This window comes from Ranitomeya imitator, chromosome 2, assembly GCF_032444005.1.
Source record: "Ranitomeya imitator isolate aRanImi1 chromosome 2, aRanImi1.pri, whole genome shotgun sequence".
NCBI lineage: Eukaryota > Metazoa > Chordata > Amphibia > Anura > Dendrobatidae > Ranitomeya > Ranitomeya imitator.
This window is the reverse complement of record NC_091283.1, coordinates 604677437-604694808: the sequence shown is the minus strand read 5'-3', so window position 1 is coordinate 604694808 and position 17372 is coordinate 604677437. Positions and strand designations below refer to the sequence as shown.

The 17372-nt window shown below is 47.7% G+C and overlaps 1 protein-coding gene across 1 annotated transcript in view; it reads left to right on the top strand.

Annotated features, from left to right (window-relative positions):
• The first annotated feature begins 2474 nt into the window (after positions 1-2474).
• CBX8 (chromobox 8) overlaps positions 2475-17372 on the top strand; it is a 43537-nt gene continuing 28639 nt past the window's right edge. Inside the window, exon 1 of the mRNA XM_069752436.1 lies at positions 2475-2589. Coding sequence (XP_069608537.1) covers positions 2521-2589 — 69 coding nt within the window. The 5' untranslated portion in view covers positions 2475-2520. The remainder of the gene's footprint in view (positions 2590-17372) is intronic.

Genomic DNA, 17372 nt, shown 5'->3' with positions numbered 1-17372 from the left:
TAATGGTTGGGGAGTGGAGGTTTTTTTTTTTCAATTAAACCCCTTCATGACTGGAGCTTTTTTTGGTTTTGCGTTTTTCCCAGAGCCATAACTTTATTTTTACGCCAATATGGCCATGTGAGGGCTTGTTTTTTGCGGGTCGAGTTGTACTTTTGAATGACACCATTGGTTTTACCATGTCGTGTACTAGAAAACGGGGAAAAAAAATCCAAGTGCGTTGAAATTGCAAAAAAAGTGCAATCCCACACTTGTTTTTTGTTTGGCTTTTTTGCTAGGTTCGCTAAATGCAAAAACTGACCTGCCATTATGATTCTCCAGGTCATTACGAGTTCATAGACACCTAACATGACTAGGTTATTTTTTATCTAAGTGGTGAAAAAAAATTCCAAACTTTGGTAAATAAAAATAGATTGTGCCATTTTCCGATACCCGTAGCTTCTCCATTTTTCGTGATCTCGGGTTGGGTGAGGTCTTATTTTTTGTGCGCCGAGCTGACGTTTTTAATGATACCATTTTGGTGCAGATATGTTCTTTTGATCGCCTGTTGTTGCATTTTAATGAAATGTCGCGGTGACCAAAAAAATGTAATTTTGGCGTTTTAAGTTTTTTTCTCACTACACCGTTTAGCGATCCTAGTTAATCCTTTTTATTATTGATAGATCGGGTGTTTCTGAAAGCGACAATACCCAATATGTGTATGTTTGATTTTTTTTATTGTTTTATTTTGAATGGGGCGGAAGGGGGGTGATATTAATTTTTATTTTTTTTACATTTTTAAAAACATTTTTCTTTAACTTTTGGCATGCTTCATAGTTACAATATGAGACTAGAAGCTACCATAGTCAGATCGGCTCAGCGACATAGAGGAGATAAGTTTTCCTCTATGTGGCTGAATTACTGACTTGCTATAAGCGTCGACCACTGGGTGGCGGTCATAGCAATCCGGTACTGACAACCATAGAGGTCTCCAAGAGAACTCGGGTTGTCATGCCGACGAACTGAGGACCCCGGATCACGTGATGGGGGTCACTAGTGTGTGTATTTCCAGCACAATTGCCGGAAGCGCCATTTAAATGCCGCTGTCAGAATTTGACAGCGGCATTTGACTAGTCTATAGCCGCGGGTGGATCACGATTAGACCCGTGGCTATTGCGGGCACGTCAGTTCAAAACAGCTGACATGTCCCGGAAAAGATGTGGGCTCACCGCCGGAGCCCACATCAAAGGAGGGGATACCGACACCGGCATACTATTACGCCCAATGTCGGTAAGGGGTTAAAGGACTTTTTTGTGTGCCTTTAACGTTGACTACAGGATTAATAATGGGTGTCTGATAGATGTCCCTCCATTACAAACCCCACGGCTTCATGTCAGAGGCCATAAACAGCTGACATCAACCCCAAAACTATTAGGGTATGTGCACACGTTGCGGATTTTGCTGCGGATCGGCAACAGATTGGCCGCTGCAGATTCGCAGCAGTTTTCCCTGAGTTTGTTTCACTATGGAAAACAAAATCCGCAGTGCACATGCTGCGGAAAAAAACGTGCAGAAACGCAGCGTTGTTTATTCCGCAGCATGTCAATTCTTTGTGCAGATTCCGCAGCGGTTGACACCTGCTCCATAATAGGAATCCGCACAAAATCCACAAAAAAAATCGCGGTAAGCGGTAATTCCGCAGGAAATCCGCAGTGCGGTTTGACTGCGGATTTACCAAAATTAGTCCGGAAAAATCCGCAGCGCGTGCACATACCGTTACCCAACTTGCGTGATGTCACACGGATTAAAAAATCTCCACAAAATTCAAGTTTTTTAGAAGCAGTTTTCCAGTCAGAAAAATCCGTGACAGAAAACTCTGTCTGAACAGAGCCATGGTGCGTTTTGGGGACAGTTTCTACAGAATGCAGCTTGTCCTGGATTATGTACAGGCGGTTTCTCATAGGCTTCTGTATGGGAATAAAAAAAAACCTGTCAGAATTTTTAAAAAAAAGGCTAAAAAACAAATTTATACAAGTGTTCACGTAAAAAACCTGAAGGAAACCGAAAAAAGGCAAATGTGAAACGATATAGGAAAAACTGGTGCTGACACGAACTGAGCACGTTATTGAGGCTGCTCTGCTCTCGTGACCCCGTTACTGCAGCAGCCGCCATGTTGCTGACGCAGGTGTCCGCCATACACTGACAGAAGCTGTCCGTGACCGAAATTACCTCATGACTGCCGCCCACAAACAATACAGGCAGCCACACAAAAGAGCCGTCAGCGCTAACCAAGCACACCCGTGACGTCACTCCCGACTGTCATTCACGCCGCATCCTCCTCAGAAAGCCACCAGCTTAATGCCAGGCAAGGAGAGAGGGTGACAGTCAGACGAATGGGAGGAAGAGCTGGGGCAATTTTAGGGGCGGAGACTTTGGGCATCCAATCAAAGAGAGCTAAAGGTCCATCCTTCCATATTAGCTTCGTCTCTAGCAACAGGTGGTGACGTCACGGGGAGCGCGCTGCGCGGCCCCGCGGTGCTAAATATGGAGCTGTCCGCTGTCGGGGAGCGAGTGTTTGCGGCTGAATCGCTTCTCAAAAGACGTATCCGTAAGGTAGGCGGATGGGGGTCGTTTGCGGATTTTTTTTAGCATTTGCTTTTCTTTTCGTTTGCCTTGTTTTGCATCGTTTCTCCACACTAGGCCTCAATCCTCGAAATAGCATGATTTTCTAGCTGAATGCAGGTAGGGGGCGCTGGGGAGCACCAGGAATGGGATCTGAATGCTGGCCTGCAGTATGTCTGCCTTCGGCTGTGGGTGGATAGCAGAGATCTCGGCAGATTGAGGAGCATTTTGGTAGCAGCAGAGTGACAAGGGCTCAGATCTCCATTCTACGTGTCTTGTAGTGGTCTCCTGCCTCTTGTGAGGGGCTGCTCCAGACTGGGTGTGCAGGGGAGATCACTGACAGCTCCTGGCATTATTGTCTGACTGTATACTGCTGTGTGTATATGGCAGTGGCCTAAGGATGGCGCTGATGAGCCCCAGTGTATAATGTGTATATGGCAGTGGCCTAAGGATGGCGCTGATGAGCTCCAGTATACACTGTATATATGCCAGTGGCCTAAGGATGGCGCTGATGAGCCCCAGTGTATAATGTGTATATGGCAGTGGCCTAAGGATGGCGCTGATGAGCCCCAGTGTATACTGTATATATGCCAGTGTCCTAAGGATGGCGCTGATGAGCCCCAGTGTATAATGTGTATATGGCAGTGGCCTAAGGATGGCGATGATGAGCTCCAGTGTATACTGTATATACGGCAGTGGCCTAAGGATGGCGATGATGAGCTCCAGTGTATACTGTATATATACGGCAGTGGACTAAGGATGGCGATGATGAGCCCCAATGTATACTGTATATATGGCAGTGGTCTAAGGATGGCGCTGATGAGCTCCAGTGTATACTGTATATACGGCAGTGGCCTAAGGATGGCGATGATGAGCTCCAGTGTATACTGTATATACGGCAGTGGTCTAAGGATGGCGCTGATGAGCTCCAGTGTATACTGTATATACGGCAGTGGCCTAAGGATGGCGATGATGAGCCCCAGTGTATAATGTATATATACGGCAGTGGCCTAAGGATGGCGATGATGAGCTCCAGTGTATACTGTATATACGGCAGTGGCCTAAGGATGGCGCTGATGAGCTCCAGTGTATACTGTATATACGGCAGTGGCCTAAGGATGGCGCTGATGAGCTCCAGTGTATACTGTATATACGGCAGTGGCCTAAGGATGGCGCTGATGAGCTCCAGTGTATACTGTATATATGGCAGTGGCCTAAGGATGGCGATGATGAGCCCCAGTGTATACTGTATATATGCCAGTGTCCTAAGGATGGCGCTGATGAGCCCCAGTGTATAATGTGTATATGGCAGTGGCCTAAGGATGGCGCTGATGAGCTCCAGTGTATACTGTATATACGGCAGTGGCCTAAGGATGGCGCTGATGAGCTCCAGTGTATACTGTATATACGGCAGTGGCCTAAGGATGGCGCTGATGAGCTCCAGTATACACTGTATATATGCCAGTGTCCTAAGGATGGCGCTGATGAGCCCCAGTGTATAATGTGTATATGGCAGTGGCCTAAGGATGGCGCTGATGAGCTCCAGTGTATACTGTATATACGGCAGTGGCCTAAGGATGGCGCTGATGAGCTCCAGTGTATACTGTATATACGGCAGTGGCCTAAGGATGGCGCTGATGAGCTCCAGTATACACTGTATATATGCCAGTGGCCTAAGGATGGCGCTGATGAGCCCCAGTGTATAATGTGTATATGGCAGTGGCCTAAGGATGGCGCTGATGAGCCCCAGTGTATACTGTATATATGCCAGTGTCCTAAGGATGGCGCTGATGAGCCCCAGTGTATAATGTGTATATGGCAGTGGCCTAAGGATGGCGATGATGAGCTCCAGTGTATACTGTATATACGGCAGTGGCCTAAGGATGGCGATGATGAGCTCCAGTGTATACTGTATATATACGGCAGTGGACTAAGGATGGCGATGATGAGCCCCAATGTATACTGTATATATGGCAGTGGTCTAAGGATGGCGCTGATGAGCTCCAGTGTATACTGTATATACGGCAGTGGCCTAAGGATGGCGATGATGAGCTCCAGTGTATACTGTATATACGGCAGTGGCCTAAGGATGGCGCTGATGAGCTCCAGTGTATACTGTATATATGGCAGTGGCCTAAGGATGGCGATGATGAGCCCCAGTGTATACTGTATATATGCCAGTGTCCTAAGGATGGCGCTGATGAGCCCCAGTGTATAATGTGTATATGGCAGTGGCCTAAGGATGGCGCTGATGAGCTCCAGTGTATACTGTATATACGGCAGTGGCCTAAGGATGGCGCTGATGAGCTCCAGTATACACTGTATATATGCCAGTGTCCTAAGGATGGCGCTGATGAGCCCCAGTGTATAATGTGTATATGGCAGTGGCCTAAGGATGGCGCTGATGAGCTCCAGTGTATACTGTATATACGGCAGTGGCCTAAGGATGGCGCTGATGAGCTCCAGTGTATACTGTATATACGGCAGTGGCCTAAGGATGGCGCTGATGAGCTCCAGTATACACTGTATATATGCCAGTGGCCTAAGGATGGCGCTGATGAGCCCCAGTGTATAATGTGTATATGGCAGTGGCCTAAGGATGGCGCTGATGAGCCCCAGTGTATACTGTATATATGCCAGTGTCCTAAGGATGGCGCTGATGAGCCCCAGTGTATAATGTGTATATGGCAGTGGCCTAAGGATGGCGATGATGAGCTCCAGTGTATACTGTATATACGGCAGTGGCCTAAGGATGGCGATGATGAGCCCCAGTGTATACTGTATATATACGGCAGTGGACTAAGGATGGCGATGATGAGCCCCAATGTATACTGTATATATGGCAGTGGTCTAAGGATGGCGCTGATGAGCTCCAGTGTATACTGTATATACGGCAGTGGCCTAAGGATGGCGATGATGAGCTCCAGTGTATACTGTATATACGGCAGTGGTCTAAGGATGGCGCTGATGAGCTCCAGTGTATACTGTATATACGGCAGTGGTCTAAGGATGGCGCTGATGAGCTCCAGTGTATACTGTATATACGGCAGTGGCCTAAGGATGGCGCTGATGAGCTCCAGTGTATACTGTATATATGGCAGTGGCCTAAGGATGGCGATGATGAGCCCCAGTGTATACTGTATATACGGCAGTGGCCTAAGGATGGCGATGATGAGCCCCAATGTATACTGTATATATGGCAGTGGTCTAAGGATGGCGCTGATGAGCTCCAGTGTATACTGTATATACGGCAGTGGCCTAAGGATGGCGATGATGAGCCCCAATGTATACTGTATATATGGCAGTGGTCTAAGGATGGCGATGATGAGCCCCAGTGTACACTGTATATACGGCAGTGGCCTAAGGATGGCGATGATGAGCCCCAGTGTATAATGTGTATATGGCAGTGGTCTAAGGATGGCGCTGATGAGCCCCAGTGTATACTGTACATATGCCAGTGGCCTAAGGATGGCGATGATGAGCCCCAGTGTATAATGTGTATATGGCAGTGGCCTAAGGATGGCGATGATGAGCTCCAGTGTATACTGTATATACGGCAGTGGCCTAAGGATGGCGATGATGAGCTCCAGTGTATACTGTATATATACGGCAGTGGACTAAGGATGGCGATGATGAGCCCCAATATATGTAGATATGGCAGTGGACTAAGGATGGCGCTGATGAGCCCCAGTGTATACTGTATATATGGCAGTGGACTAAGGATGGCGCTGATGAGCCCCAGTGTATACTGTATATACGGCAGTGGACTAAGGATGGCGCTGATGAGCCCCAGTGTATACTGTATATACGGCAGTGGCCTAAGGATGGCGATGATGAGCTCCAGTGTATACTGTATATATGGCAGTGGCCTAAGGATGGCGCTGATGAGCTCCAGTGTATACTGTATATATGGCAGTGGCCTAAGGATGGCGCTGATGAGCTCCAGTGTATACTGTATATATGGCAGTGGCCTAAGGATGGCGCTGATGAGCTCCAGTGTATACTGTATATATATGGCAGTGGCCTAAGGATGGCGATGATGAGCTCCAGTGTATACTGTATATACGGCAGTGGACTATGGATGGCGCTGATGAGCTCCAGTGTATACTGTATATATGCCAGTGGCCTAAGGATGGCGCTGATGAGCCCCAGTGTATAATGTGTATATGGCAGTGGCCTAAGGATGGCGCTGATGAGCCCTAGTGTATACTGTATATATGCCAGTGTCCTAAGGATGGCGCTGATGAGCCCCAGTGTATAATGTGTATATGGCAGTGGCCTAAGGATGGCGATGATGAGCTCCAGTGTATACTGTATATACGGCAGTGGCCTAAGGATGGCGATGATGAGCTCCAGTGTATACTGTATATATACGGCAGTGTCCTAAGGATGGCGCTGATGAGCCCCAGTGTATAATGTGTATATGGCAGTGGCCTAAGGATGGCGATGATGAGCTCCAGTGTATACTGTATATACGGCAGTGGCCTAAGGATGGCGATGATGAGCTCCAGTGTATACTGTATATATACGGCAGTGGACTAAGGATGGCGATGATGAGCCCCAATGTATACTGTATATATGGCAGTGGTCTAAGGATGGCGCTGATGAGCTCCAGTGTATACTGTATATACGGCAGTGGCCTAAGGATGGCGATGATGAGCTCCAGTGTATACTGTATATACGGCAGTGGTCTAAGGATGGCGCTGATGAGCTCCAGTGTATACTGTATATACGGCAGTGGCCTAAGGATGGCGATGATGAGCCCCAGTGTATAATGTATATATACGGCAGTGGCCTAAGGATGGCGATGATGAGCTCCAGTGTATACTGTATATACGGCAGTGGCCTAAGGATGGCGCTGATGAGCTCCAGTGTATACTGTATATATGGCAGTGGCCTAAGGATGGCGATGATGAGCCCCAGTGTATACTGTATATATGCCAGTGTCCTAAGGATGGCGCTGATGAGCCCCAGTGTATAATGTGTATATGGCAGTGGCCTAAGGATGGCGCTGATGAGCTCCAGTGTATACTGTATATACGGCAGTGGCCTAAGGATGGCGCTGATGAGCTCCAGTGTATACTGTATATACGGCAGTGGCCTAAGGATGGCGCTGATGAGCTCCAGTATACACTGTATATATGCCAGTGGCCTAAGGATGGCGCTGATGAGCCCCAGTGTATAATGTGTATATGGCAGTGGCCTAAGGATGGCGCTGATGAGCCCCAGTGTATACTGTATATATGCCAGTGTCCTAAGGATGGCGCTGATGAGCCCCAGTGTATAATGTGTATATGGCAGTGGCCTAAGGATGGCGATGATGAGCTCCAGTGTATACTGTATATACGGCAGTGGCCTAAGGATGGCGATGATGAGCTCCAGTGTATACTGTATATATACGGCAGTGGACTAAGGATGGCGATGATGAGCCCCAATGTATACTGTATATATGGCAGTGGTCTAAGGATGGCGCTGATGAGCTCCAGTGTATACTGTATATACGGCAGTGGCCTAAGGATGGCGATGATGAGCTCCAGTGTATACTGTATATACGGCAGTGGTCTAAGGATGGCGCTGATGAGCTCCAGTGTATACTGTATATACGGCAGTGGCCTAAGGATGGCGATGATGAGCCCCAGTGTATAATGTATATATACGGCAGTGGCCTAAGGATGGCGATGATGAGCTCCAGTGTATACTGTATATACGGCAGTGGCCTAAGGATGGCGCTGATGAGCTCCAGTGTATACTGTATATATGGCAGTGGCCTAAGGATGGCGATGATGAGCCCCAGTGTATACTGTATATATGCCAGTGTCCTAAGGATGGCGCTGATGAGCCCCAGTGTATAATGTGTATATGGCAGTGGCCTAAGGATGGCGATGATGAGCTCCAGTGTATACTGTATATACGGCAGTGGCCTAAGGATGGCGATGATGAGCTCCAGTGTATACTGTATATATACGGCAGTGGACTAAGGATGGCGATGATGAGCCCCAATGTATACTGTATATATGGCAGTGGTCTAAGGATGGCGCTGATGAGCTCCAGTGTATACTGTATATACGGCAGTGGCCTAAGGATGGCGATGATGAGCTCCAGTGTATACTGTATATACGGCAGTGGTCTAAGGATGGCGCTGATGAGCTCCAGTGTATACTGTATATATGGCAGTGGACTAAGGATGGCGCTGATGAGCTCCAGTGTATACTGTATATATGGCAGTGGACTAAGGATGGCGATGATGAGCTCCAGTGTATACTGTATATACGGCAGTGGCCTAAGGATGGCGATGATGAGCCCCAGTGTATACTGTATATACGGCAGTGGCCTAAGGATGGCGATGATGAGCCCCAGTGTATAATGTATATATACGGCAGTGGCCTAAGGATGGCGATGATGAGCTCCAGTATATACGGCAGTGGCCTAAGGATGGCGCTGATGAGCTCCAGTGTATACTGTATATATGGCAGTGGCCTAAGGATGGCGATGATGAGCCCCAGTGTATACTGTATATACGGCAGTGGCCTAAGGATGGCGATGATGAGCCCCAATGTATACTGTATATATGGCAGTGGTCTAAGGATGGCGCTGATGAGCTCCAGTGTATACTGTATATACGGCAGTGGCCTAAGGATGGCGATGATGAGCCCCAGTGTATAATGTGTATATGGCAGTGGTCTAAGGATGGCGCTGATGAGCCCCAGTGTATACTGTACATATGCCAGTGGCCTAAGGATGGCGATGATGAGCCCCAGTGTATAATGTGTATATGGCAGTGGCCTAAGGATGGCGATGATGAGCTCCAGTGTATACTGTATATACGGCAGTGGCCTAAGGATGGCGATGATGAGCTCCAGTGTATACTGTATATATACGGCAGTGGACTAAGGATGGCGATGATGAGCCCCAATGTATATTGTATATATGGCAGTGGACTAAGGATGGCGCTGATGAGCCCCAGTGTATACTGTATATATGGCAGTGGACTAAGGATGGCGCTGATGAGCCCCAGTGTATACTGTATATACGGCAGTGGACTAAGGATGGCGCTGATGAGCCCCAGTGTATACTGTATATACGGCAGTGGCCTAAGGATGGCGATGATGAGCTCCAGTGTATACTGTATATATGGCAGTGGCCTAAGGATGGCGCTGATGAGCTCCAGTGTATACTGTATATATGGCAGTGGCCTAAGGATGGCGCTGATGAGCTCCAGTGTATACTGTATATATGGCAGTGGCCTAAGGATGGCGCTGATGAGCTCCAGTGTATACTGTATATATATGGCAGTGGCCTAAGGATGGCGATGATGAGCTCCAGTGTATACTGTATATACGGCAGTGGACTATGGATGGCGCTGATGAGCTCCAGTGTATACTGTATATATGCCAGTGGCCTAAGGATGGCGCTGATGAGCCCCAGTGTATAATGTGTATATGGCAGTGGCCTAAGGATGGCGCTGATGAGCCCTAGTGTATACTGTATATATGCCAGTGTCCTAAGGATGGCGCTGATGAGCCCCAGTGTATAATGTGTATATGGCAGTGGCCTAAGGATGGCGATGATGAGCTCCAGTGTATACTGTATATACGGCAGTGGCCTAAGGATGGCGATGATGAGCTCCAGTGTATACTGTATATATACGGCAGTGGACTAAGGATGGCGATGATGAGCCCCAATGTATACTGTATATATGGCAGTGGTCTAAGGATGGCGCTGATGAGCTCCAGTGTATACTGTATATACGGCAGTGGCCTAAGGATGGCGATGATGAGCTCCAGTGTATACTGTATATACGGCAGTGGCCTAAGGATGGCGCTGATGAGCTCCAGTGTATACTGTATATATGCCAGTGGCCTAAGGATGGCGATGATGAGCCCCAGTGTATAATGTGTATATGGCAGTGGCCTAAGGATGGCGATGATGAGCTCCAGTGTATACTGTATATACGGCAGTGGCCTAAGGATGGCGATGATGAGCTCCAGTGTATACTGTATATATACGGCAGTGGACTAAGGATGGCGATGATGAGCCCCAATGTATACTGTATATATGGCAGTGGTCTAAGGATGGCGCTGATGAGCCCCAGTGTATACTGTATATATGGCAGTGGACTAAGGATGGCGCTGATGAGCCCCAGTGTATACTGTATATATGGCAGTGGACTAAGGATGGCGCTGATGAGCCCCAGTGTATACTGTATATATGGCAGTGGCCTAAGGATGGCGCTGATGAGCCCCAGTGTATACTGTATATACGGCAGTGGACTAAGGATGGCGCTGATGAGCCCCAGTGTATACTGTATATACGGCAGTGGACTAAGGATGGCGCTGATGAGCCCCAGTGTATACTGTATATACGGCAGTGGACTAAGGATGGCGCTGATGAGCCCCAGTGTATACTGTATATACGGCAGTGGCCTAAGGATGGAGATGATGAGCTCCAGTGTATACTGTATATATGGCAGTGGCCTAAGGATGGCGCTGATGAGCTCCAGTGTATACTGTATATATGGCAGTGGCCTAAGGATGGCGATGATGAGCTCCAGTATACACTGTATATATGCCAGTGGCCTAAGGATGGCGCTGATGAGCCCCAGTGTATAATGTGTATATGGCAGTGGCCTAAGGATGGCGCTGATGAGCCCCAGTGTATACTGTATATATGCCAGTGGCCTAAGGATGGCGCTGATGAGCCTCAGTGTATAATGTGTATATGGCAGTGGCCTAAGGATGGCGATGATGAGCTCCAGTGTATACTGTATATACGGCAGTGGCCTAAGGATGGCGATGATGAGCTCCAGTGTATACTGTATATATACGGCAGTGGACTAAGGATGGCGATGATGAGCCCCAATGTATACTGTATATATGGCAGTGGTCTAAGGATGGCGATGATGAGCTCCAGTGTATACTGTATATACGGCAGTGGCCTAAGGATGGCGATGATGAGCTCCAGTGTATACTGTATATACGGCAGTGGTCTAAGGATGGCGCTGATGAGCTCCAGTGTATACTGTATATACGGCAGTGGCCTAAGGATGGCGATGATGAGCCCCAGTGTATAATGTATATATACGGCAGTGGCCTAAGGATGGCGATGATGAGCTCCAGTGTATACTGTATATACGGCAGTGGCCTAAGGATGGCGCTGATGAGCTCCAGTGTATACTGTATATATGGCAGTGGCCTAAGGATGGCGATGATGAGCCCCAGTGTATACTGTATATATGCCAGTGTCCTAAGGATGGCGCTGATGAGCCCCAGTGTATAATGTGTATATGGCAGTGGCCTAAGGATGGCGATGATGAGCTCCAGTGTATACTGTATATACGGCAGTGGCCTAAGGATGGCGATGATGAGCTCCAGTGTATACTGTATATATACGGCAGTGGACTAAGGATGGCGATGATGAGCCCCAATGTATACTGTATATATGGCAGTGGTCTAAGGATGGCGCTGATGAGCTCCAGTGTATACTGTATATACGGCAGTGGCCTAAGGATGGCGATGATGAGCTCCAGTGTATACTGTATATACGGCAATGGTCTAAGGATGGCGATGATGAGCACCAGTGTATAATGTATATATACGGCAGTGGCCTAAGGATGGCGATGATGAGCTCCAGTGTATACTGTATATACGGCAGTGGCCTAAGGATGGCGATGATGAGCTCCAGTGTATACTGTATATATACGGCAGTGGACTAAGGATGGCGATGATGAGCCCCAATGTATACTGTATATATGGCAGTGGTCTAAGGATGGCGCTGATGAGCTCCAGTGTATACTGTATATACGGCAGTGGCCTAAGGATGGCGCTGATGAGCTCCAGTGTATACTGTATATACGGCAGTGGCCTAAGGATGGCGATGATGAGCCCCAGTGTATAATGTGTATATGGCAGTGGTCTAAGGATGGCGCTGATGAGCCCCAGTGTATACTGTACATATGCCAGTGGCCTAAGGATGGCGATGATGAGCCCCAGTGTATAATGTGTATATGGCAGTGGCCTAAGGATGGCGATGATGAGCTCCAGTGTATACTGTATATACGGCAGTGGCCTAAGGATGGCGATGATGAGCTCCAGTGTATACTGTATATATACGGCAGTGGACTAAGGATGGCGATGATGAGCCCCAATGTATATTGTATATATGGCAGTGGACTAAGGATGGCGCTGATGAGCCCCAGTGTATACTGTATATATGGCAGTGGACTAAGGATGGCGCTGATGAGCCCCAGTGTATACTGTATATACGGCAGTGGACTAAGGATGGCGCTGATGAGCCCCAGTGTATACTGTATATACGGCAGTGGCCTAAGGATGGCGATGATGAGCTCCAGTGTATACTGTATATATGGCAGTGGCCTAAGGATGGCGCTGATGAGCTCCAGTGTATACTGTATATATGGCAGTGGCCTAAGGATGGCGCTGATGAGCTCCAGTGTATACTGTATATATGGCAGTGGCCTAAGGATGGCGCTGATGAGCTCCAGTGTATACTGTATATATATGGCAGTGGCCTAAGGATGGCGATGATGAGCTCCAGTGTATACTGTATATACGGCAGTGGACTATGGATGGCGCTGATGAGCTCCAGTGTATACTGTATATATGCCAGTGGCCTAAGGATGGCGCTGATGAGCCCCAGTGTATAATGTGTATATGGCAGTGGCCTAAGGATGGCGCTGATGAGCCCTAGTGTATACTGTATATATGCCAGTGTCCTAAGGATGGCGCTGATGAGCCCCAGTGTATAATGTGTATATGGCAGTGGCCTAAGGATGGCGATGATGAGCTCCAGTGTATACTGTATATACGGCAGTGGCCTAAGGATGGCGATGATGAGCTCCAGTGTATACTGTATATATACGGCAGTGGACTAAGGATGGCGATGATGAGCCCCAATGTATACTGTATATATGGCAGTGGTCTAAGGATGGCGCTGATGAGCTCCAGTGTATACTGTATATACGGCAGTGGCCTAAGGATGGCGATGATGAGCTCCAGTGTATACTGTATATACGGCAGTGGCCTAAGGATGGCGCTGATGAGCTCCAGTGTATACTGTATATATGCCAGTGGCCTAAGGATGGCGATGATGAGCCCCAGTGTATAATGTGTATATGGCAGTGGCCTAAGGATGGCGATGATGAGCTCCAGTGTATACTGTATATACGGCAGTGGCCTAAGGATGGCGATGATGAGCTCCAGTGTATACTGTATATATACGGCAGTGGACTAAGGATGGCGATGATGAGCCCCAATGTATACTGTATATATGGCAGTGGTCTAAGGATGGCGCTGATGAGCCCCAGTGTATACTGTATATATGGCAGTGGACTAAGGATGGCGCTGATGAGCCCCAGTGTATACTGTATATATGGCAGTGGACTAAGGATGGCGCTGATGAGCCCCAGTGTATACTGTATATATGGCAGTGGCCTAAGGATGGCGCTGATGAGCCCCAGTGTATACTGTATATACGGCAGTGGACTAAGGATGGCGCTGATGAGCCCCAGTGTATACTGTATATACGGCAGTGGACTAAGGATGGCGCTGATGAGCCCCAGTGTATACTGTATATACGGCAGTGGACTAAGGATGGCGCTGATGAGCCCCAGTGTATACTGTATATACGGCAGTGGCCTAAGGATGGAGATGATGAGCTCCAGTGTATACTGTATATATGGCAGTGGCCTAAGGATGGCGCTGATGAGCTCCAGTGTATACTGTATATATGGCAGTGGCCTAAGGATGGCGATGATGAGCTCCAGTATACACTGTATATATGCCAGTGGCCTAAGGATGGCGCTGATGAGCCCCAGTGTATAATGTGTATATGGCAGTGGCCTAAGGATGGCGCTGATGAGCCCCAGTGTATACTGTATATATGCCAGTGGCCTAAGGATGGCGCTGATGAGCCTCAGTGTATAATGTGTATATGGCAGTGGCCTAAGGATGGCGATGATGAGCTCCAGTGTATACTGTATATACGGCAGTGGCCTAAGGATGGCGATGATGAGCTCCAGTGTATACTGTATATATACGGCAGTGGACTAAGGATGGCGATGATGAGCCCCAATGTATACTGTATATATGGCAGTGGTCTAAGGATGGCGATGATGAGCTCCAGTGTATACTGTATATACGGCAGTGGCCTAAGGATGGCGATGATGAGCTCCAGTGTATACTGTATATACGGCAGTGGTCTAAGGATGGCGCTGATGAGCTCCAGTGTATACTGTATATACGGCAGTGGCCTAAGGATGGCGATGATGAGCCCCAGTGTATAATGTATATATACGGCAGTGGCCTAAGGATGGCGATGATGAGCTCCAGTGTATACTGTATATACGGCAGTGGCCTAAGGATGGCGCTGATGAGCTCCAGTGTATACTGTATATATGGCAGTGGCCTAAGGATGGCGATGATGAGCCCCAGTGTATACTGTATATATGCCAGTGTCCTAAGGATGGCGCTGATGAGCCCCAGTGTATAATGTGTATATGGCAGTGGCCTAAGGATGGCGATGATGAGCTCCAGTGTATACTGTATATACGGCAGTGGCCTAAGGATGGCGATGATGAGCTCCAGTGTATACTGTATATATACGGCAGTGGACTAAGGATGGCGATGATGAGCCCCAATGTATACTGTATATATGGCAGTGGTCTAAGGATGGCGCTGATGAGCTCCAGTGTATACTGTATATACGGCAGTGGCCTAAGGATGGCGATGATGAGCTCCAGTGTATACTGTATATACGGCAATGGTCTAAGGATGGCGATGATGAGCACCAGTGTATAATGTATATATACGGCAGTGGCCTAAGGATGGCGATGATGAGCTCCAGTGTATACTGTATATACGGCAGTGGCCTAAGGATGGCGATGATGAGCTCCAGTGTATACTGTATATATACGGCAGTGGACTAAGGATGGCGATGATGAGCCCCAATGTATACTGTATATATGGCAGTGGTCTAAGGATGGCGATGATGAGCTCCAGTGTATACTGTATATACGGCAGTGGCCTAAGGATGGCGATGATGAGCCCCAGTGTATAATGTATATATATGGCAGTGGCCTAAGGATGGCGATGATGAGCTCCAGTGTATACTGTATATACGGCAGTGGACTATGGATGGCGATGATGAGCTCCAGTGTATACTGTATATATGGCAGTGGCCTAAGGATGGCGATGATGAGCCCCAGTGTATACTGTATATACGGCAGTGGCCTAAGGATGGCGATGATGAGCCCCAGTGTATACTGTATATACGGCAGTGGCCTAAGGATGGCGATGATGAGCTCCAGTGTATACTGTATATATGGCAGTGGCCTAAGGATGGCGATGATGAGCTCCAGTGTATACTGTATATATGGCAGTGGCCTAAGGATGGCGATGATGAGCCCCAGTGTATACTGTATATACGGCAGTGGCCTAAGGATGGCGATGATGAGCCCCAGTGTATACTGTATATACGGCAGTGGCCTAAGGATGGCGATGATGAGCTCCAGTGTATACTGTATATACGGCAGTGGCCTAAGGATGGCGCTGATGAGCTGCAGTGTATACTGTATATATGGCAGTGGCCTAAGGATGGCGATGATGAGCTCCAGTGTATACTGTATATACGGCAGTGGACTAAGGATGGTGATGATGAGCTCCAGTGTATACTGTATATATGGCAGTGGCCTAAGGATGGCGATGATGAGCCCCAGTGTATACTGTATATACGGCAGTGGCCTAAGGATGGCACTGATGAGCTCCAGTGTATACTGTATATATATGGCAGTGGCCTCAGGATGGCGCTGATGAGCTCCAGTGTATACTGTGTATATATATATATATATATATATATATATATATATATATATGGCAGTGGCCTCAGGATAGCGCTTATTAGTTCCAGTATATGCTGTATATATGGCCGCCGTCTGATTCGCCCCAGTATATACTGTGTATATGGCAGTGATCTGATGAGCACCAGTATATACTGTTTATATGGCCGCAGTCTGATGAGCACCAGTATATATGGCTGCAGTCTGACTATCTGTTTATACTGTACTAGATGGCAGCCCGATTCTAAAGAATCAGGAGTCTAGAATCCATATATACTTTATTTATTCAAATGTAAGAATAATACAATTAATAAATAATAGTAAGAAAGAACAAAAATAGGCAGTATATGGAGAAAACACCAAACAAAAGTTCAAAATTGGTGTGAAAATGCCACTGAACCACTTCACAACTAAATATATATAGTTTTGGTAAATGGTATTATCATTTTTTTGACGAAATTCGGCAGGAGCTTGAAGAGCAACGTCACCGGGCCCGCCTCCACGCAGTAGAAACTTGCTGTGAGGTAAAAATTCAAAAATCACACCAAAATGGCGGGCGGAGTGTGTCACAGTACGGCACGTTTCTGATTGGTCGCTCGCAGCAGGCGGCAACCAATCAGACACTGGACACTGTTGACGTCACTTATCTCCGGACATTAGCTCCGCACATTAGCTCCGGACATTAGCTCCGGACAAAGCCACGGAAGTTGGCACAAATTGCAGGAAGTAGTATTCTAGGCAATTATATATTAGATACCGTAACCCTTTTATATTTTCTGCTTCATGACAGGGCCAGAATGTAATTTGTCATAACAAGAAGTCGCCTCTTCCTGTTCAGACATAATGTTATGGCTGCATCCGATCACTGGACACTGACTGCAGCTGCCACTTGATCGCAATGATAAATGCTGGTGTGGTCGGA